Genomic DNA, 23830 nt, shown 5'->3' with positions numbered 1-23830 from the left:
CTTTTTCTCATCTTTATCCAAAGCTTTGTCAGTACAAATTCCACCACTGTGTACCTTGACAAGTTATATACTACTGCAACCATTGCAGTGGTGTGACTCAGGGACTTCTTTTGTGATGTTCAGGTTGAAGACGTAGGCTTGAATCCTCTACAATTAAAGAGTGGAACCCTAAGTCCCCACATACTGACAAAATTGACTATCATACAGGGGCACAGAGATTTTCAGAGAAAAGTATGACTTCTTCCATTCCTTGTCCCACGTAAGCTTAAGGAAGGGTATGTCTGGGCATGCACCTTCAGAAGAGGAATGCACAGACTGTGGAGCTGGGGTAGAAAACACCGTATTTCTGCAGACCCAAGAGAACCCCCAGCTCAGCGCACTCTCAGAGTTACATACTGGCTAATTCAAGCTAAATGCAAGTGGTGTGCCAGCAACACATGAGCTCTTGCTGACTTCTTTGTCTGGCTCATATCTCACCTTGTGATGCTCAATTCTCTTTCTACACTGCACAGGGAACATGGGCATATAACATGAGGTCTCTGTTCGAGTTCAGGGTCAAACATACTAGAGAAGCATCTACTTTCTCAGCATCAAAGTGCAGATCTAGCCCAAAATGACAAAATATTTTCAAACTAATATGGGTACTTATGCCTCTAAATCTCAGTGAAAAACCCTGTTATATTTCACCTGCCAGCTTACCCATACTTCTTGCTAAAAGAAGTATTTATTGTTTAAGCACTTTTCCCTAGTATTTGTCATACTTGAGTAGCTCCTTCAGACAGATTTTTTTTAAAAACCTGAACCTTTTCTGTTCAGAAACTTTAGATGTAGAACTGATAAAACAATAGTAGCTGCATTTCTAAATCTTACACATGCTATAGATTTCTAATATTACATTTATTAGTCTAAATTATTTTATATGCAGGGGAAAGATGTCTCAAGTTATTTCCTCAAGTACGTACTTATTTTCAGAACTGGTAAATACCTAAAGGCTGTTAAAATGAATTTATTAATTAAATATACTATGGAATACAGAGAAAGTTTCATCACTGACATTTTATTTAGCACTGAAATTTCCAGAATGTAGAGCTAAAAACGACTTAGAGCATAGGCTCAAAGGCCTATTGCTCTTGCAAATAACCTTCCTCTCTGGAAGCCAACCTTTATAGAAGTCTGAATCACAGGAAAATTATGAAGATTCTTACACATGTACTTGAAAATATGATAGATAATGAAACCACAACAGTGTTAAAAAAGCAGACAGGCTAAATAAAGCTTTTTTTTTTTTTAATACTCTGAACTGTCAATCTCAAATGAAAGCAAAAAGAAATCTGAAGTGCAACATGTCCTGAAGTTCAGCAGAGGGAACATAAGTGTGAAATTTGAGCTCTTTTGAGACAGTTTCAAAAACCTGAATTCAGAAAACTTAAAGATCTTACTATTTGTTTCAAAAGGTCTTTGCTTCAAGAAAGTACGAAAAACTAAAAACACAGAATATTTGCAAGCTGAAGGATTACTTGCAGAAGCCCTTAACTGCAAACTAAATATTTTTGCCAAATCTTGCTATGATGTATATGCATGAGAATGTTCTCTATTGTAAGAACCTGAAGATGTCTGAATTGTGGGAATGTGAGTAGCACCTGAGCTATTGCAGTTGGACAGCTATTGCAGTTGAACTGGATATATACACTTAGATGTGGGAAGGGGATTTGTTGAGGGCTGAAAAATAAGGCACTTGCCATATGTCAAACACTGGTCTAATGCCATTGCTTCTGCAACGGCAACTCAAGAGTATAATGGGTGTCGCAAAATAAGTTTTTCAAGGTTCTTTCACTGTAGTTTAATTCTCTTGGGACTGATTTTGCTTTTAACAAGTTTCGTATCCCTCAGAATGTGCAGAAAGACAAAGCAGTATGTATATGTATGCCATATGTGTTTGTGTGTGTGTGTATAAGTGTATATCCATCCAAATGTCTCACCTACTAATACATGCTCGCTGTCTTAATACCTGCATAACTGTGGTACACATTTTTTTAACAAACAAAAAAGATGGTCATAGTAATGTGTAAGCATAATGCTGAAAAGTCACCAAAAAGACAAAAGTAGAATGCATAATGAAGTGCTGCTTTTTCCTGCCTCTAACTACATTTGTATGAAAGCAACTCCAACCACTACCATTTATCATTTCTAGGGATAGAAATCTACGGTTGCATGTTACATATTCTATCCAATTAAGAGTCCTAATGCAGCATTACAAATGTTTGTTTTAGCATATTACAATATACTTGAGAAGTCTTCAAGAAATATGAAAAACACACAGCTACATCTCTTGCAGTACTTCATAATTTGCCAAACACGGTAAGTTTGAAAGGCAATAACAACACAACTGGCTGCCAGCCTAATCTCCCTAATGACCTGCATTTCACAGTTGTTAACATAGTTATCAGCGTTGCACTATCACCAAAATTCTGAGGAAATAAAGTGAGAATGATGGCAAAATGCTTCTCAATACTCATTTTAATGTGATTTTTTCCAATGAGTTCTACTATTTCTATTAAGATGCAAGCTGCAGCAGTATTTTCACTGGGATGCGTTTTTTCAAATACTTATGCAGATGCTTGGAGAATCAAACCCTACAAGACTAATTAATGTGCACAAAAATCAGATAAAATTATTCATATCTAAATAACTTTTGAAATAATTAACACACGCAAACATACTAGATGGCTCATGCTAATACACAGAAGATGATTAAAACATGGACTTAGGATGTAAAACTCATTAAGAACCAACTATAAAACAGAATGTGATCTTGTTTGAAATCTTTCATCTTAATCTTTGGAAATTTTCCTCATCCTGAGGAAAGCTTCTTTATAAGGCTGGGATTAGAATTTCACCTGGATGTCTTATATACAGCACTCCTCCACCCGTGGTGTAGTAAAAATCCCTGTATTAAAAATTGTTAGCAAGTAAAATGTCACAATTTTGTACTTTATGGTTTAATAACTTCCTTCAAAATGGGTGTGATACTTAATCTGTGCTCAAGCATTACTTCTGCATGTATAGAAACAGTGAACATTTGTAATTTTTAAGTTCTTGCAAATTTGTGAGTCACAGCAATACAAAAGGTCTTCCAATGTCAACTCCTATGTTAAGCTCCAGGCTGGTTGAAAGACTCAGCCACTTAGTACTTCACCTACTACACTGTTCATTCAAAAGCTAAAGCTGAGAGAGGCATAAAGTAAGTTTTTCAAGGTTCCTTCATGGCTCTTGGGACTCGTTTTGTCTTTAACAAGTTTTATAGCCCTCATGATGCTCAGAAACACACAACAGTTCCTTTCACAGAAACCTGTATCAAACTACACCTGCATCCATCTTAATATTTCTCCTTTACCCTTGGTACCTACACCAAGCAATTGTGGGAGGCCATGAAAAACTCTCACAGACATGGTGTTTTCTGGGAAGTCTGACTTGCCAGTCATCTTTCAACCAAAATTCTTCTATGATTCTTTCTCTACCTCACTATCTCTTTTTAAGGTAACAAAAGGAAGGTCACTGTAACCTCCAAATAAAATACACGACATGCTTCCTATTTTTCAGATTTTATAAAAATATGGTTGATGTCTCCCACTGCGTATTAATTCCTTGCAGAATCCTATTTTTCAACACTGAAACCCAAAATTATTTCAGCGAATAACTGGTGATTAATAATGATCAACTGTGACACCTAATTTAACTTTAATTAGTTAATAATGTGCAGCTGAAGAAAGTGCAATAGCATACCTAAATCCATAGGTTTTTTTCTGCCGAAAAAGTAGTAGCTTTACAATACTAAATTATAGATTCTTTTTACAAGGTTATTTACAAAACTATATGAAATACTGATATATTTGGCATTATTTTTCAATGGCTTTCATTTACTGCTATTTCTTTGATATGAGTCCTAGCAGTTTACAGTACTACACTTAAGTGTTTCAACTGAGACGATGCATCTTTAGGAAGAACTCATATCTGTTTTCCCTCTCTGTATAATGGATCAGACTTTATAAAAAAGCTGAGCTTACTTCAAAACTGGAGGAAAAAAAGAGCTTTGTACCTCGGAGGATGGAGCTTGCTGCACATTCTTAGTACATTTCAGAAAAAAAAGACAAATGGACAAACTGAGAGAAACCATCATTGCACAACAGCAAAGTGATAGGTACAAAAGGAAGAGAGAACTGCAGTGTAACACTGCTCTATTAAGCTGGTGCAGCTGCTTAAGTATACTTAAAGCAATGGGAAAACTACTAATGTGGTGTAATTTAATGCAGTGTACCTTTCCTATCTTTCTAATTTCCAGGTATATCCCTTTTTGTATCTGTCCTTAACAAGATTATTAAAGCAATTTGTTGGTTGTCATCACTATTCTTTCAACTCCTGGCTTAAGTACACTACACAATTCACAACGCTAGGATGTGGAAGGAACCATACACTGAGCAGAGAGTTATGAGCCAGTACATAAATAAAAAGCACAGTTTAAAGTTTTGGGGTGACACAAGGAAAACTGCATATATCCCCCAGGAAAGTAAAGCTATTATCAATTATTTGATTGCTTAATAGAATTGTTGACTTATATCACAATTTGACCAAAAGCACTGGAAGTCTATACCAGCACTTAAGGATGCATGTAGGAAAATAAAGTCACATTAATAGTTTGAAATGTTGAATGTTTGAATATAATTAAATGAGTTTGGGTCTATTCTCTGCCTGGGAAAAAAAGTAATTGGATATACCATTCCCTTGAAGTATATATGTCTCCACAGAACTTTGAAATTTCTATATGTAGTATGAATTATTCAACATATGTGTGAAAATGACATTATTTTATACTGGGTTAAATACTGAATGGCTATTTTCAACTGGAACAAGACTTTAATTCCTGAAACATTTAATTTATCTTTCCCAAATAGCTAGTGCAAAGCAACTAAGCTATCTAGTTGTAGAGTATTTGCAGGAAAATGGACACATTATGAACAATCCATCTTTCTAAGAAGCACTAGGCCTTGTTCAACATAACTTTGGAAGTTGCAAGCTGTGTGGTGTTTATACTTGCAGACTGTGTGAAACTATGTGAGTTTATAGTTGTTAGCTGTGTGAATACTACATGTTTATAGTTGTAAGGTATGAGAAAAATCATGTGTTTATAGTTGAAAGTTGTGGGAAAACTGGAGATAAAGGGACACCTGGAAAATCTCGGAAAGCCCCTAAAGGCAGATCGATAGGAGGGACTTTGGGTGGCACGAATGATGTCAGGCCGCGTGGACAGAGCACCAGAACCAATGAACTGAAGGCATGAGACGCGTGCACAGACTGAGCTATCCAATCACCTTGTTGTGGTCACATACCCGGAAAAAACTAAACTGTATAAAAGTTAACTCACTTAAATAATAAATTGAACATCGCCTGATCATATTGATCATCTGAGTGTGTTCCGGAACTCCTGCCATCCCTATCTAGTGAAAAAATGCAACTTGAAGGAGGTCAAAACCAAATTCAATGGCAAAGATGTATTTCTATAGAGACACGATTCCTACTAGTTAAACCAAAAAATCACAAGTCTGGAGATACTGATGGCTTCTCAGTTAACATCTGTCACTCAAGAGTCCCTCTCCTTACAGCTTCTTCTGGAAAGTTCACTTGCTTTCTTATACTTCAATGGCAGGACCCAGAGTCAAGGTCATGGATTATGTACCTTTCCTCGGCTCCAAAAATCTTAAGCAAGAAGCGTGGCCAGGCAACATGAGGCTCTGCTCATTCCCATCAGATTCATCCTCAAAGTGATTGTGTCCTGTGATGGTGTAAATCCAGAATGCCCCACGGGCAGTAGAGGGGAATTAAAGCACAGAAGCCTCACATCCAAGTCCTGGCTCAAAAGCAAACTACCATAAAGCAGGACAACATTTCTACCCTAACCTTTTTAAGGCTCTAAGAAAAAAAATTATAAGGACAAACATCAAATTATTTTTGCCACATCCTGCCCTAGACTTGGGTTGTATCACTATCTTTGTCTAATCTCCCCAGAAAGAGGATGAAAAGAGACTGGAAACTCACTCACAGCCCATGGAAACTCTTGAGTATGAAGAGGGGACCTGACTGGACCACAGCTGTTAATCACGTTTTCCTTGTATTTTGTCCAAGAAACAAGGCTTCACAGTTTGTATATGCAAATAGGAGCCACTCCTGCTCCTGAAGTCAGGGTTGTTCTGAGAAAGAAGAAAATAACTACTGATCCAGATCAAGACTTCTATCAGTGCAAGTGGTGGGTGTTGGTCTGTTCTCCCAAGAAACAAGAGAGAGAACAAGAGAAAATGGCCTCAACCTGCTCCAGGGGAGGTTTAGATGCGATATTAGGAAAAATTTCTTCATTGAAAGCATTGGAACAGGCTGCCTAGCAAAATGCTTGAGTAACCATCTCAGGAGATATTTAAAAGATGTGTAAATGTGGCACTTTGGGACATAGCTTAGGGGTGGACGTGGCAGTGCTAGGTTAATGGTTGAATTCGATGCTATAAAAGGGCTTTTCCCACCTAAATGATTCTATGAGTCTACCAGATAACCTTACAGAAACTGTCTCAGACACATTTGGTCCATGGTTTTCTTCACATTTCTGGACCTATCAACTTTCAGTCACCTACCCAGACACATGTCTCAGGAAAACAGTTTTGCTTACACTCCTACCATTTGGCTTCTAGTATCAAACTAGCTCCCTGACGTAGTTTTCTTCTGCTGATGAAGGAGCTCAAATATGTTTATTTCTTGTGGGTTTATGTCATGCTAGAGAATGTCCTGAAGAGGACTAATACAAAAATATTACACCCACATCCTTAGCTATTTTTCCCAATGCTGCAAGGACTCTTTCTTCACTGTATTTTCCAGCTACTTCTGGTGCCCCTGCAGTTTAAGCAAAATTCCTTTTTACTCTTTCTGCACCAAGACTATCTCTTCCAACAGATACTTTATTCTCACAAATGGTGTGAGAATACACTTTATTCTCACAAATGTCTCATCACTTGGCCTGCCACTCCATCCCAAGCCTCCCACCATGATTATCAGTGAATATTCACACCAGCACATATACTTGCCAGTCATTTATGTCATCTCAAAAAAGTCTGGGCTTCCTTTTAGAAAAGAGCTTTCATCTCACCAAACTTTGCTTTCATCTGCCTTTCTCACAAGCCATTCCAACCCAAGTTTCCACACCCAGCTACGGGTTCCGGAGCTTTGAGTGGCACAGTGCTCCTCGGCTTTCATTCTGAGCCTCACTGGTCCGGGTCAGCATTGGGGTGGCAAAGCAGGGCAGCTTTGGCAAAGAATTCTATGGACACGAAAGTGTTTAGAGTCACATAAGAGGCAGCTAAATTCAACAACCAAATGCAGGAAAACAAGTACTGACCATATAAGTATTGATTTGCTTTGGGCTTTATTGTCCTTTTCACGTGTACTACTGGTTTTGCTTGAAAATCATGGGGATTTCTAGTGTAAGATACTATTCCACGGGCAACAGATAAATTTAACAGGGTTCTGATTTCATCAACAGGTCCCTTGCTAATAAAATCCCAGGAGAAAAATTGAAATCCTGAAACAAACCTAGGATTCTCCACCATGAAAACAAACAGTACCTGCAGTCAATAGGTACATCTGTCTAAGACAGCAAAGTAAACCTATCAGAGATGATCAACCTATCTGGGCATGCTCCTATCTACATGAAACCATCACAAGGAGGATAGCCACCACAGCACAGGCACCACCTATGTTGGCAGACATAGGAAAGTGAGGACACTCCAGTGGCTTAGCAGGGGTCCTGCTCCATGTATACAGAGGAGGCTTAGGCAGTGCAGAGAGCTCATTCCCATGGCCATGACTGCCATCTCATAACATTGTTCTCTATCATTTCCTCCCAAAAGCAGTGGTCCAGATTAGCCAGCAGCACCAATACTAGCACAGCCATCAAATACAAAGCATCTTCAGCTATCTCATATATAATAAAACCATCATATATATATATATATATACACACAATTTGAAAAGCCTCACAATCAGACCCTTGACAGTTTTTCTGCACTAAAAGGATTCAGCATATGATCTCTTTCTTCTTATATCTGATACCTGGGGCTAGAGTGCAGCATGGATTCAGATTTCCAGCATTTGTACTTACAATTTTGGTTCTCCAAATTTTGTTGAAAAGCTACACAGAATCCTTTCAAAACCAAATCTGAATGAGTTAGATCAGAAACAGAGAAATAGATTTGGATGCACTCATTGGCACAGACACTACAAAAGGAACAGCTGCAGAGGAGGACAAGAACAAAACTTTAATGTAGTTCACAATTCAAGGAGGTGGTATTAGATGAGCAAATGCTTCTGCAATATGCCAAATCCATTAGCAACTTCATATCAGACAGACAGTCCCCATGGATTCATGTCACAAAACCTACATTTACAGGAAGACTATTCCCCCTTGCAGGAAAGGCTTACCAAGAATAAAACCCCTTGTAATGAAAACCAGCAGAGAGAATAAATTACCATAAATTCTTTGTATGTCAGCTGCTCGGATAATAACATATGAGCTTCGCGCTCTCTGCACAAGAACATTCCTGGATATCCTGATGACACCCTGATTGCAAACAGGGATGAAGAAGCTTTAATGCAATCATGTTCTCTCCCTTTCACTTACACAAGCGAACACCATGGTTGCTGTTCTTCCTATTTAAGACAAAGTTGATCTTAAAATAGGTCTGATTTTGTTTATCTTCAGACTTAACTACAACCGAAAAACTGTAACAGTACATACATGTCTCCCCCTCCACATTTTTAGGAAAAGATGAGATCCACTTCATAAAATATGTAGCAGGTATGTTTTCCAGAAAATTCTCTTAAGGAAGGAGGATTAGTTATCATTTTCCAAGTCTTTAAAATGTTTACGAAGTTAAGACAATTTTATTCATCTTTTGCTACATGCCGTAAAGCTACTATGTTTTACTTATTTTATATTTATCATCCAAATTGGAAGAACAGTGATTATCTCTTTGCTTTCATGACTTCAGATCTCAAAGAATTATAAATTTGGGTCTGACTATTCAAGTGTCCTACAACACACTTCCTCATATTACAGTATTTCTTTAAACTATGGATTAATCTATGTATTGAAAATTCACGTATACAGAGAAATCAATTTTCAATCTTTTTGCATATAAATACACAACAATACCAGTGTGACTGGTTGCAGAGAACACGACTGTTGTAGATTTATCTCACTCTTCTAAGGAAATTATAATTTAGAATTATTCCTTCCTACACTGTGCAAATCTTTTACTGTAATTATTCGGTATTAGCTATAACCTCTGGTTTCAGCAGTAAGATAGCTTCTGGATGTATGTGTCCACCTATGTATATATATACACATGTATATTTACATAAACACATATATCCTCCATTTTTTTATGATTTTAAGATGCTTTAATATTTTCCACAACAGTGACAAATAAATACTGAACTCAAGTTTGCTTTTCTTTGTTTCATTCACAGACCTCTTGAAAGTAGTCCGTGGACTGTGAATAGTCCATGGGCACTTACTGAATTTTTCTGCTATCATTACCCATAACATCATTAAGTTTTGTTGGATTATACACAGATTTTCCATCTGAGTTTTTAAATTGTTCATGATAACTTTGCAAGAGTCACTTGGTATGTAATCTTCAGCTTTGTAATCAACACTTAACAATCTTAAAGTTTGTTTCTGAACAATAACTGCTTACTGTATTCTTCTGCTATTCACCATAATTTTTGATATCTTCAAGTATTCCTCTCCCTTCATGTGTTAGGGCATGGGCTTCAGATATCACTGCATCTGATGTCTCAAAACCAAGCAGTGTAGATATACAACACATTAGATAGAAAGGTATTTTGTTCTTGGATAAGAAATACCAAGATTTTAGTTCACATTACTCTTTTTCATCCTTTTTCACATTCAATCACAATGAAACTCAAGTGTTAACAGAGTAAAAGCAATAAAATTAAATCACATTCTGATTCTCAAACGTGCGCTTATAGTGACATCTCAACCAAGAAAATATCTGAAAATATAGTTACTGATCAGCTTAAGAAAATAAGCAGAAAATGGTACCAGTAAAGAGAATCTGAAAATTCTTTCGGCTAACCACAAATCACTCAAATGCCTGAAAACACAAAGTTTCAAACAGGTTACCAAGCCTTGTCTTTTTTGGTATGCATATACAAAAAGTCACTGTGGGACAGACTGGGGAACTTATAAGGAACCACCAAAAATACAAGGCAGCTTCGCTCTTTCCAACATCATCCCACTGATATTTCCCTTTCATGGCAACATGGACAGTAGAATTTTCTGTGAAAAGATCACAGGAAATGTCACTTACTTCATTACTCTATGACTAATTATGAGGAAACAGAAGGAGGGGAGCTCATTTTTTGGCTCCTGAGTAATTCCTGAGCAACACTTAAAAGAGAGAAACCTCACATAGTGAATGAACATGCAAGTGGATGCATGGTGCTGCTGAATGCTGCCTTCAGTGGGACAATACACTGGAAATGTTACCTTTGATCCTAATTTCTTTTAAGAGAGTTGTCCATAATATTTCATCAGTATCAAGACCATAAAAGTTTAAAACTGCAACAAGCAGAAAACACACACAAATAAAACCTTTTGATTCATAATGGGTATTTTGCTATCAGTCTCCAAACTTCACCAAACATAGAATCAGCAAAAACAAAAAAAATCCATGAGCTAATACATGCCTGTCTTTTATTAATTTATTTATTCTTAACATTATCAACTATAAAATTCCCTATTGAAGGTGCTGTCAAAGTAGCTTCAAAGTTTCCTATACACATTTGGTGTTTCACAGATTCATTTAAATAATCTTTTTTTTTTTTTGCTACCCAGGCATCACTTGGACCCTTGACAAACTAAACAACTGCCTCAGCACATTGACTTGGGAGTTCTCAAACTGCACTGCATGTACAGACATAACACGCAAACCCCTTCAAAATGGCACGTAGTCCATGTGGCTAATGCCCATTCAAGAAGCTCCAACCTCCCCTACTGTCCCATGGCAGAAATCAGGAAAAGGTTTTTCCCTATTCTATTGTGGAATCATGAAAAAGAAATAGCCTGGATTCACTACTGCCTTTGTGATCTCCCCTACTCAGCTACCTATCTGCAAAAGCAGCAGCACTTCTTTTGACAGTCAGGTAAAATAAAAACCCCCAAATCACACTGTACACCATAACAACAAAGCAGGTCCAGAATATGCATTGAAAGTCAAACTGACTTGTCTAGGATTGTTAATGAACACTTGAATTACAGCTACATTGAGATCTGGAATCTTGAAGACAGTTGCAAAGCTCAGTAATGGGCAGGCACACCACATCCCAGCCCAACCACGCCAAGCTCTCAGTCTGGGTAAATTGTGAAGATGTGAATCCCATGAAAAATAAGGGCAGAGTCTACACTTATATTTCTGTAGGGACTAAGTGAGAACTGAATGAGGATTTTCTGTTATGTTGGACAAAGGACTCTCCACACTGTGCTACTGCCACAGATGCAACAAAAGAGAAGTCAGCCCTACTCCCTGGGGCTAAAGTTACTACCTCAGTGCAGCTGTCGACCAACACAGAGCAGCTGCTGTTCAATATTACATGGCATATGGACATAAGGAGTAGCTCTCAGACTGGCATTTGCAGGAACTGCAGCTGCTGCTGGTTTGGTGGCCTTGCCTGAACCATCCCGAAAAGGTCCATAACTGCAGTGTTGAAGAGGAAACTGTATCTTCTACGAAGGGAGCTCAAGCACTTTGAAAGGCATAACCTACCTTCCACTTGTTCCTGCTAGCATTTGGAAGGGCTCCTGCTGCCTTGGGAACTCCATAATATTGAGTAAAAGTAGCTGTTGGGCACCTTTACCACTGTGTTACACAGTTCCAGAGTGAAAACAGAGAGAGACAAGATGTAACTAGACAATCTTCTGGACTGATGAACTTTCCAAGGAACTCCCTAACCAACACTGCGCTTCTCTGCTTTTTTTTTTTTTAAAGTATTAAAACAAAACCTAAAAAAGAATCTCTGTTTTCTCTGTTCCTTCTCACTCTTTGAGAAAATGGCTATTAATCAGAAAGTTTATGCCTGTTTCTTTTTGAAGAATGCAATTTCTTTTTACTTTCAAGCTTTGGGATTTTTTTTGTCCAACAAAAATTAACTGTTCATATTACATCTTTGCTCAGGCTGTCAGGTTTTCTCTCAATTACTAACTAGTTTTAGCTCAATGAAACAACAATCGTGGTAAATTTTTACTCAGGTTCAGGAAAATGGAGTCCTGACCCACAGGTGCTATAACAATTTATACAAAGATGTATGTACATAAGCATGTCACTAAAGGAAAAAAGACATAAACCCTGTCACTGGAAACTTTAAAATACTCAAACGTGCCCTCCTTTTGATCGCTGGGGAGAAGGCAATGATATATCAACTTAAGCCTCATAACATGGTAGGAAATTTCATCTTTGTTATTTATCACTGGCTTGTGATACAGTTGAGAACACCATGCCCACACTACCTTTGCAAAGTTGCACTGGTCTCTGAGAGGTCATAACACACTGGACGTCCAGAAAAAAAACAACAAAAGTAAATTCCAGGCACAATTTCTTCTGCCAGACAGAGCTGTCAAATTCTAGTTCATTAAAAATATAAATGTTTCCTTGAGAGCATTGTGGATTTAAACTGTATTTTATTGGTGACATTTACCAATGCACTGTGGTAATGCAGTCACTGGAATAGCTGGTATTTCTTTGCTTAACATCTTTCTTTATTCACTGTTGAGAAGCTAAAGCAGAATAAGCCTGTTAGATGCTATTTCCAGTAACATGTTTTCCCCCCCAAAACTATGTCTCATGTTTGCTTTTTCGTAATCAGTCCAATCTGGAGCAATTTTTCTGCCCCAATACACTTTCAGAGAAGTCTTCTTTTCTTCTAAAAACTTCACTCTCGACAGCATAAATAAAAACTTCGGATGAGCAGTTCAAGGGATAAGATAGAGAGGCTGCAGTGAAGACTTACATATTACTTTCTCTTTTCTATTACAAAAACTTTCTGGGCAGAAGCTTTCTTTTAACTTTTGCCCAGGGCTGAATATGTTGAGATAGCATCTTTAAAGGTTCCTAAATATTAGAGGAGTGATACTTTAAATCAAACGCCCAAAAGAAGAATGGAGGCAAAAAGGACGAGCATCTTTAAAAGTTCATACACTTACAAGATGCCAACAGAACCCTGGCTTGTATCAGAAATTGTGTGGCCAGCAGGACTAGTACAGTGATCAACCCTCTGTACTCGGCGCTCTACTTGCTGAGGCTGCACCTCAAGCCCTGTGTTCAGTTTTGGGCTCCTCACAACCGGACAGACCTCGAGGTGCTGGAGCGTGTCAAGAGAAGGGCAACGATGCTGGTGAAGGGTCTGGAACACAAGTTTAATGAGGAGCGGCTCAAGGAGCTGGGGTTGTTTAGCCTGGACAAAAGAAGGCTCAGGGAAGACCTTATCACTTTCCACAATTACCTAAAAGTAGACAGGTGGGAGTTGGTCTCTTATCACAAGTAACAAGTGATAAGACGAGGACTTGACAATCCTCAAATTTTGCCAGGGGAGATTTAGACTGGGTATTAGGAAAACCTTCTTCACAGAAAGGGTTGTCAAGCATTGGAACAGACTATCCAGGGAAGTGGTGGAGTTGCCATTCCTGGAGGTATTTAAAAGACGCATAGATGTGTCACTAAGGGACATGTTTTAGTGGTGGACTTGGCAGTGCTGGGTTAATGGTTGAACTCGATGATCTTAGAGTACTTTTCCAGTCTCAATGATCCTAAATGATTCCAAGAGTGAGGGAATGACACGGTGCTTGTGGTAACACTGTGGTAGATCAGTTTGATAATGCAGAAGGTTTCATTAATTTATATTAATAATAAATTTATGAATTTTTAATATAAAACTTTTTCCCTTCAAGAAAAAAACATGCTATGAACCAGTCTCCTTTTGCTTGCAACTTGCCAAAACTTGGCCCTTTGGGATAGTCTCCAACCAGGGCAGTCCTCCCTGCATGCCCCCCTTAGCACCCTCAGGCCAGCAAAACTCCTGTGGGGAATGCAGACAGGGAAGCAGAAATGAGTTTACCTTTTGTTGATTTACTGACAGCTGTTTGGAGAGGTGCTGTAAGGAAGAGACTCGCCTGCTTAGGGATCATGCCTACAGAAAGACTGCTCTGGCAGAAACACATCAGCAGCACCACAGTGGCAAAGAATGAAATACAGATGGGGCACTACTCACCAGAGTCATGCTAGGAGACAGATTAAGCTGCAAAAATGCAGAAATCTGCCTAAAAATGCAAGTATACTCTCACCCCTATTCCATAGCGTATTTCAGCTTTAGCAGACCCCTAGACTAAGTATGTATAGAGCACATGAGAGCATGACTCCATTCTTCACATGAGTAATAACAGCCCATTTCCACCTGGAGCCTCACCTTGCAATACATTCCTAAAACATCTGTGTAAGTACTACTACATAATTGTAGACTTTAACTTCATATGGGATAAAACATTTTCATAAAATGACCAATTTTAACTCCCACTATTTAACTCTGAGCAGCTCGGGTCCCTGTTTCTCTCACATTGTGTGCCCTTCTCAGTGCAAGCCATATCTGCTTCACGTCCAGCTTCTCTCACATCCCCCTCATTTCTCTTTTCCCCATTGTCCTCTTTCCTATTTGCTCTGCAGAGCTCCCAGCAGTGCTGCATCTCTTGCTGTTGCTGCTCATTCCCCCAGTTGCAGCTCAGCTCTCCTTTGCCTGCTACCACAGCACCCCAGGGCACTGGGGACCATGGGCAGCACCAGCTGACTGCAAAGCAAAGGCCTGCAATGTGTACCATCTCTTCTCTTCCACCGCATGCCACCCTTCTCCTTTCCATGTTTCCTCAGGCTTCACCTCCATTCATGTAATTCTGTGGAATTAAGATACTTCAAACTGACCGAAACTCCCATGGGCACCACATATGCACAGGCAGAGAGCAAATTTGGTTGCGAAGAAAAATACAGTGCTCTCATGAGAAGGCAAAGATGGGCATAGGTTTTTGCAGACTTGCAAAATCTGCAATGTCTGTCCCACTGTACCTGTCTAGTGCTTGGCTCCAGCCTGCTTTGCACCTTCTGTGCCACTCTGGGATGCTCACCCAGACTGAATTTCTGGGGTGTTTTTGAATCTTGTCCTCTGATGTCTGTTATAACTATTTGAAACAGCAATGACACTGAAGATAAACTCATGAAACATTTGCAATGCACTTCTATCCTGCAGCAAAGCTGATAATTGGAAGAATGTTTGTCCAACACCCTACCCGTGAGCAAGTCTGGGGTTTCATTATTTACAGCTCAAATGTTTTGCCTACAGTCATATTAAAACTGGCACCATTTATCAATAAACTGTTTTCTTAAAATAGCTTCACCTTTAATATTCAGAGAGCCTACAAACTGACACATAATAATCTTTATTATTTTCCTCAGAATACTTTTGAGAAGAGAGAAGCATAGCTATTCCCATTAGGCCACTAGGGACAAAGCACAAGGTCCCAAACACTTTGCTGAACTGTTGTGCAAGAAGTTCAGCAGGAATCAGCCAAAGACGTCTGCAAATCTACATGTGCTGGGAAAAACAATTCCTACATTTTACATGTGTAACTTATATCAGCTCCCATATCAGCTATCAGCTACTAATATCTGATAGATAAGGGATAGCTAATGACCACTTACCATCTCTTCATAGGATTGCAGCTTTCTCTTCACACCTTACAGGCACCTGCATGCAACTATATCTGTTTATCTAAATCAGAGATAATTTCTCTGCAGAACTCCAGTCACACACACATTCTCAAACTGTGAGGGCTGCAGCAGTGCTCCTAGTTTAAGTAGTACGTGCTTGATTTGGAAAGTATTTTATGTCTTTCTTTTCTGTCAAAGCTTCACACAGATTGGTTAGAATGCTGCTGTACTTTAGATCATCCTGAATAATTAATAAAGAGCTTGCCAGTTCTTGAATATATTAGCAGTGAAGAAATATTGCTTGAACTTGTGAACTGTGATCAGCTTGCTGCAGAAGAGAAAATCCTTTCTCCTCCTTTCATTACTTCTTACAACATTAAGTTCAAAGAATTCTTTTGAACAAAAGGACAATATTACAAACTAATAATGCTCATTAAATAAGTCTGCCTCTTTTGTTCTAACATACTCAGTGCTGGAAAGCCTAAAGAGCAATTACAGAAGGAACATCTTAACAAAAATTCATCTCTCTCCCTCCCCTTCAGCAATAATAATGCAGGCACTTACAGTTTCAAAGCAATCTTAAAACAATCCTGGCCAAAGGCATTCTTAAGTGCAAATAAAAAAGTCAGCACCAGTGAAAAATCTAGAAGGGAAAAAGTCATGCAGTGTCTTCTCTGCTCTCTCACAGTCTTTGGCAACTTCAATAACTGTTCCTAACCAGTGATGAACAAACCAGAGTAAGGAGTCCAGGGCTGTCCCTCGGACTACCATGGACAAGCTAAATGACATAGGGCAGATCATGGCCACTCTTTGCCTTCATTTTCTTATCTGACAAACAGTCTCTCAATAAAATATTAAAAAAAAAAATAAAAGAAAATCCAAGCAACAAGGAATGTTTTTTGTGTTGTTTTGTTTGTGTTTTTTTAAATTATATTTACTACATTACAAGAACTAAGAGCAATGTCAAAACTTCTGCTGACAGATGTCCACAGCTCTCCCCTGAGGATTCTCTCCTGTCTTCTCATGAAGGGCACTCTAATGGCTGAAGAAGGGCTGCAATGCTGGAAGTGGCCCTGAAGTTCATACATGCTAGTGGAAAAGAAAGTTTTCATATTTTGCTTCTACTCTTTATTCTTTCACTGCAGTTCATTTACTAAATCAGAAAAAAACACAGAACTCACTTGCATAAAAATAATGCAAAAAATCTAACAGATGTGGACATCTTGGATAAACAGGTGTTGTATGAAAAACCTTAAAGCATATTTCCAAAACCCCAACTGAATGCACAAAGTCAACAAATTCATACTGACTGCCTATTTATAGAACTTAGCAGACACTTAAGAGTTCTCTGAATATTCAGAACTAATTTTAGAAAGACAGAGCCAACCTATGTTCAAAAGTCCTTACAGATATTGTTCCTTGTGATTTTTTACTTCATTCAAAGCAAGCTGTTGCCTCAGTTCTAGTATTGTAAAGTTGTATTTTTATAAACAACTTATTGGCACAATTAAAATTACTATTAAAATAATATACCAGCTGGTTACTTGCTGTCACAACCTGGGATGATTCTCTGGAACACTGGCAAGTTTGTAATAAGATACTATACAGCCTTGGTGTCAAGTCCTAAGCATGACTTTAATTTCATGCTTTAAAAAAAATTCTAGGTTTGTTTATGTTTTATTTGCTTGTGCACAAAGAAAAGTATAACATACATCCAGCTACATTCAGAATTCATCCTTTGATGCTTTAGGCACCTAACCAATTTTTAGATAACTGATCATCTTGTAAAATGGAGTGCACCATCCTGTCTTTAAAGCTCACTTTATCTCACTGTATTGGAAACATACTGGGAGCATAAAAATATATGTCTGCAGAAAGGATCTGTATGCACAGTAGGTGATAAATTATCCTGAGGATATGCTATAAAGCTTTGATGGTGAAAGGCATACCACTCAGGTCCTCGTGCTATGCCCTGTGTAACTACAGTTGACATCTTTATCAGAGTGCTCCTATTCTGTTTCCATTATAATAAAATCCAGAATAACTTCTCTGATCTGTGTATGTTAAAATATGCAGTCCTGTCTCTAACAAAGAGCCCCGTTTCTGTAAGCAGCTTTACACTCCAGACACAGCTTCCTAAAAGTCCTGTTCTTCAGGTTAGTAAAGCAAAAAAACCAAACATGTCCATACATAAATTAACCACAGTCATGGCTTTGTAATGCACTGCCTGAAAAGCATTTTTTAAACTATAAAGTGTTTAATTGAGCTGTAAACCTGACTAGTTTACACATTTCAGCAACTTTTCACATACTATATATGTATATTGTTCACTGGTGTACTTAACACAATAATTGTAAATTGTACCATTTTTATTTAGCATGTATATGCAATGTGATTACCACAGGCTCTTTGGTATGCACAGCATACTGCTCAGTGCTCAAGGTCTTATAGGAATAAACTGGGGGGGGGGAAAGCCCCCTAGTATTTCACCACTGCAAAACGAAATCATCCTACAATACAAGCAGCCATATAAAGAGCAGATTTGTGGTTGATCTTACAACTTCAAATGTGGCTTTTCCTTACATACAGTTGGTTCAAGTGTAAGTAACCATTCTCTCTAAGCCTAGTACTTCTCATAGTGATAACTATAGATATAGTTATATCACTATAACTATAGTGATAACTTCAGATTTTGACTTACATTGTTCTTTTGTGATAGAAAAGAGGTAAAAAATTAAAATTATATAAAAACTAACCCCCTCTCTTCTCAGTGCAAATTTTAGTAGCTAATATACCTTTTCTCTTTTAAGAACCACTTAACTACTTTTAACATTGCTGAAAATATATATAATACACATATATCCAAATACATATAGATAATCACAACTAAAAAGAGACTGAGCCAGCAATATTTCAGCTCAAAGGTAAAAGCATGAGAGATTTATTCATGAAAGAAATCAGGTCACTCCAGCACAAACTCCCATCCACCATAAACATTTTAACACCTATTACAAAAATGTATAACTGTAGAATGTAGAAACAATACACTGGTGTAGAAACAACACATTGGTGTAGAAATCAGGAATGGTTTTTTTGGTCCTTAGACGATCTAAATTCAAATCATGTCTCAGCACTTATGAGGAAACAATCTCACACAGCATTGTTCTTGCAAATTGCATCACCAAATAACATAATACTTTTCTTCTATGGTTGGTTGTTAATGGACACAAATATGAAGCTTTGCCTGAGCTTGGTAACATGTGATTTCATTACTGAAAATGTACTGACCTCCAAAATAAAGATTCAAAAACCTGAAGTGTAATACACATTAAGGGAACTAATCTCAGTCTTTTAAATTTCCTGCATGAATAATTATTGTGCACTTCTTGTTTGCCACATATTTTGCCTTAAAAGGGGGTGGTTGATACAGTGGAAATACAGAAGACTTGGTGTACTGCAGCCTCAGCAGATACAGTGGCCCTTGTACCCAGAGGGGCAATACGGCACAGAAGGAGTGCATGGGCACAGTGAAGGAGGGCTAAGAGGCAGAGAGGTTAGACCAGTAGATATTTGAAGGTCCCTTCCAAACCAAACCATTCTGTGATTCTACGACTGTGTCTGTCTCCTACGAATGGCATAAGTTTGAGGGTAGAGGGCAGAGAAGAAGACTAATGTTCCCATCTAAAGACGACCCTGGAGGTTATCCACTGCAGGGTCTAACTCATAGCTATGGGAAGGAAGGGCAGCAGCAGGTCACTGACTGGGTTTTGGAGAGCGTGCCCACAACTGTTATTTTTGCCTTGAAACTAGCTCAGAACACTTGAAGATTCTCCTGCCAGAGATTTTTAAATTACAAACTAAGCACGCAAAGAGACATAGCTCTCCTTTATGCTTTGAAAGGTTAAAATGAAGCACAGGAAGAGGGGAGTGCAACTGTTGTAAAATACAGTATTGCCTGAACATCTCCCCGTTGGACAGAATTGCTTTTGGAGAGTGTCTAGTTGCCCAGAATGAGGCATTTCTGTTTACATCCTTATCTGAAAAAAATGAAGTTGCAAGCTTACCTTGTCAAGATAGGCATGAAAAATGACGTAACATAAAGAAAGAAACCCACGTATTTCCACTTGTTGATGTACAGTTAACTCACATAATTTATTAAAAACACAAGACACTAATCAAGTGCACAGTATACCTATATCTTTTCACCAAGGTAGGGTCTGAAAAACAGTAAAGAAATTATTTTGGGGAACTGCACAAAGGTACAGGATTAGTGCAGAAGAGAAAGATCCTAGCAGAGACAGATTGGGGGCAAGTACTAAAGCAAGGAAAACTGCTTTTGGAGCAAAGAAATTCAATGAATGCACCAAACCACATGACTAGCAAGTTAGAAAGGAAGGAGATCTCACAGCTGATGCAGCAGCAGGAAATTGCCAGCTGTTGGCAAAAATCCTCCACACACTAACAATGTGAGGGTCCATCCCTGTCCTCAGCTAGCCTGACTGTGTTGAGCACTCTGTAACTGGTGTCTGAGATGCAAATGCCAAGGCCACAGAACCCAGAGAATTAGCTAAAAGAACAGAGGTTTTACTCAAAATGGTGAAAATTAAGGAACCTGTCAATTAGGACAGTTACTCCAGTCCAGCATGCATATGGCTTACAGGAGAATATATGGACACGCCTCTAGACTGTCTTTTTTTTTTTATCGACTGTTAATACTAGAGACAAGCATAAGGTACACTAATGCAAAAGATCAGTAGTATCATGCTGGTTCCTATTGGGAGGGAGTGGGAGGAGCAAGGAGTCTCAAAGGAAGTTAAGATTATTTCAAAGGAAAAAAAAAAAAACACTAGCCTGAGTTCTGTTGGATGATGGAAGCGTGAAAGAATTAAGATGGCTATGATGTATAAGATTATTGATTATCCCAGGAAAACTGTGTTTAACTGTAGCAACAACTCTCATCAGTGAGAGACTAAATTAGTGCCCAGATCTGTTTTATAAAGACATCAGCAGACAAAAAGATTGCTCTCCTCACATCAGAAGAAGAGAAAACGCTGACTTTCAACCTGATAAATGTGTAATAGAGCTACCAGAATAGAAACATTTTACACATACGAGAAAAACAGGCATTACCCAGCACAGATTTGACAGAGAAGTAAATCTACAGAGGAGAGGATGATTAATAAATATTTAAGCTCACGTATTTTGAACAATGTGGTCCCACACAGCAATCTAAAGAACAGGAAAATGCATTACATAAGTTTGATTGCAGTATTCTTCTCTTTTTCCATTACTGACCTCATTGTATTAGCATGTTACCCTTTCATGCTTCTGCAAAATAAAACACTAATTGATTTTGAGCTATCCTGACTAATAATCAAAGAGTTCTGATTTTTCAAGCTAGGCTGATAAAAATAGTTTAATTCACATATGGATGTATATCCAGCTGCACAGTAACGGCCATTAAATATTTCACAGTACCCAAGATAAAAAACAGAAGCTTCTTATTTGCAGACACACAATACTACTACAATGTTGGAAGTTTCCAGTAAAAAATTGAGCCAAAATCCCAAATTAAACCCTTCTACATAGAGAAAGAAAAAATTATCAAACATCGCAGATTCTTTTGAAGTTATTTTTAGAAAATAAGGTGTGTTCATTCCTGAAGAGGGAAGGTGTCTTAGGCAGGTTTTCACATATCTGCTTTAATAATCACATAGAACTCAGAGTAGGATGCAAGTAGTATTTTAAAGTTCTGAGCGGTAAAACCAGAGACTACAAAGATTTACAGAAACATAAAATGCACACTGCTCTAACAGGCAAATTAACTTCACAAGTGTGACATGAGAGTGCAGCCCCGAAAAAACACACACTACTGTCTGTACTTCACCACATACAACAGCCTTTGGCATCTAAAGCACAGGCAAAGACAGCTCATAAAGGACAGGAAACAACAGAAACTCATCCTGGATATAGGTTCTGGATAGCACTGTCAGTTGTTCCCACTAAGGCAGACCATGCACTGACCCAGGAGGGACTCCTCTGAGAGGTCAGCAGAAATACAATGCAATTACAGCCCACAATAACTTTAGCACTTCATTTAGGAAAAAAAAAAAATCCTCCTTTTAGCAATTAAAAAAAAAAAAGAAAAAGAAAAAGAAAAAGAAAAAACAGGAACCTGTCTTCCAAGCAGGATCACAGCCTGGGACATGTAAGGACGTTAACTGAAAGAGCTCCTACACTCTTCTGTATCAGGAGTTCTTTGTTGCCTGACAGTAAATTGGAAGGACAGTCATATTTAAAAGTAAAAACAACAGGCTGTGTCTCTGGAAGGATGCAAAGGAGCCCCTGAATGAGTAAGAAGAAAAGCACGTTACCTTTAGCAAGTCTCCTCAGGATCTGACAGCGGCATTTGAAAGAGACAGCTATCATTCTGGCTGCCTGCCTCCCTGGCAAAGCGCGCTCGGGGCTCTGCTCGGGTGAATGCAGCAGCAGCCTATGAATTCCTCCTTCCGCACATACCAGGCGAAAGGTAGCCCCGGTAGGGAGTGACAAGGCTTAATTCCTCTTGGCTGATGCAGAGATCAGCTCCATGTCACACAGCAAAGCTGTGTCATTCACTACTAGCACCGTCACCACCACCTGCATGAGGAGATGAAGGGCTTACAAAGCCGTATTTCTTTAAAAGCTAGAAAGCATCCAAATGCACGCACGGACGTGGATATTAGAGGGAGACGTTCCCCAGCCTCTCGCATTCCCTGACCCTGCAGGGAGCGATGGTTGCTGTGCCAGGCAAAGGGCCACATGTTTCAGCAAAACGTGGTGATTTTTCTCCTCTTTCGTCACATCTTTCCTCTCCCTTACTGTTCCCTCTAGATAAAAACGGCAGAAACACCAGGAATCCTACTTCTGGGGGAGGAGGAGTCTATTTCAAATGGAAAATATTTTAATCAAAGTATAGTAAAGATTTACTCTTACAGATCTGTAAGAAAGAAGAAAAGAAAAAGCCTGATTTGATAACCTGGAAAGCTTTTTGACAATCGTAGACAAGTATATTACAGCCATTGAAGCACAGACCACAGGGGGAGGGAGAGAGCTGGAGGGAAGTGATGGATTGCTGTGTGTGGGCAGGACCGCCAAGCATTTGATCACACCAAAATAAAATGATGCTGCATAGAAAACAAACAGCAAATCAGGTTTTTTCCTCTCACTAGAGAGCAGATTTTAGTGCACCTGAAAAATATATTTGGCCAAACATTGCACCATTTATAAGATATCTTCAGCTCACCAGGAGTTTTATATCCTCTCATGCCTCTTCAGACAGCAAATCAACCTGCTTGTAGAATTCATTCAGAAAACTATGAAGTAGAGCACACCTCTTAAACAAGAATTTCATCTCACCTTTATGGATCCAGAAAACTACCACAGGACAAAACTCCACACTCATCCTAAAAAACAAAGAATCAAATCAAAATAACCTATATAGAGTTTGTCATGTCAAATCTATGCGCAAACCCTAAGTCCTGCATCAGACACTCTCCTTCAGAACAACAGATCATTATTTCTTTCTCAAGATTTATCCTTGAGTAATATATTTAAAACTGTCTTCATATATTCTGTCCCATTCATGTGCTTTCATTACAAAATTCTGCCATCTTTTATCTATCACTATATTTACTGTTATGGTCCAGTGTCATGGTGCACATCTTCTACTGTCATCTACTGAAAGCCTGGAGGAGGCATGGACAGCTTTCACATTTGGAGCCTTTTCTCTCTCCCTGCCCACTCCACACTGTATCAGCAGCCCTGTGCTTCCCATATTACAACTCCCTATTACAGTGATTGCTTTTCTTTTTTTTTGTTTCATTGGTTAGAGCAACAGCCATATTTCCAAGGGCAAGGTGAAACATTCCATCAGCACAACTGCAATTGCCCAGACAGATCTGGTGAAAATTGATTTTATTTCA

At 38.6% G+C, this 23830-nt stretch overlaps 1 protein-coding gene across 11 annotated transcripts in view; it reads right to left on the bottom strand.

Annotated features, from left to right (window-relative positions):
• Positions 1-23830, bottom strand: part of GRIP1 (glutamate receptor interacting protein 1) — a 314452-nt gene that overhangs the window by 132810 nt on the left and 157812 nt on the right. The window contains exon 1 of one of the 11 annotated variants that reach the window (XM_064655740.1): positions 22241-23156. The exons of the other annotated variants lie outside the window; for them this stretch is intronic. Coding sequence (XP_064511810.1) covers positions 22241-22295 — 55 coding nt within the window. The 5' untranslated portion in view covers positions 22296-23156. Of the gene's footprint in view, positions 1-22240; positions 23157-23830 lie in introns of those variants that run through there. 11 annotated transcript variants of the gene reach the window in all.

Source organism: Pseudopipra pipra, chromosome 5 (assembly GCF_036250125.1).
Source record: "Pseudopipra pipra isolate bDixPip1 chromosome 5, bDixPip1.hap1, whole genome shotgun sequence".
NCBI classification, from domain to species: domain Eukaryota; kingdom Metazoa; phylum Chordata; class Aves; order Passeriformes; family Pipridae; genus Pseudopipra; species Pseudopipra pipra.
Note: the sequence above shows the minus strand (reverse complement) of the source record. Positions and strands in the feature narration are given on the sequence as shown.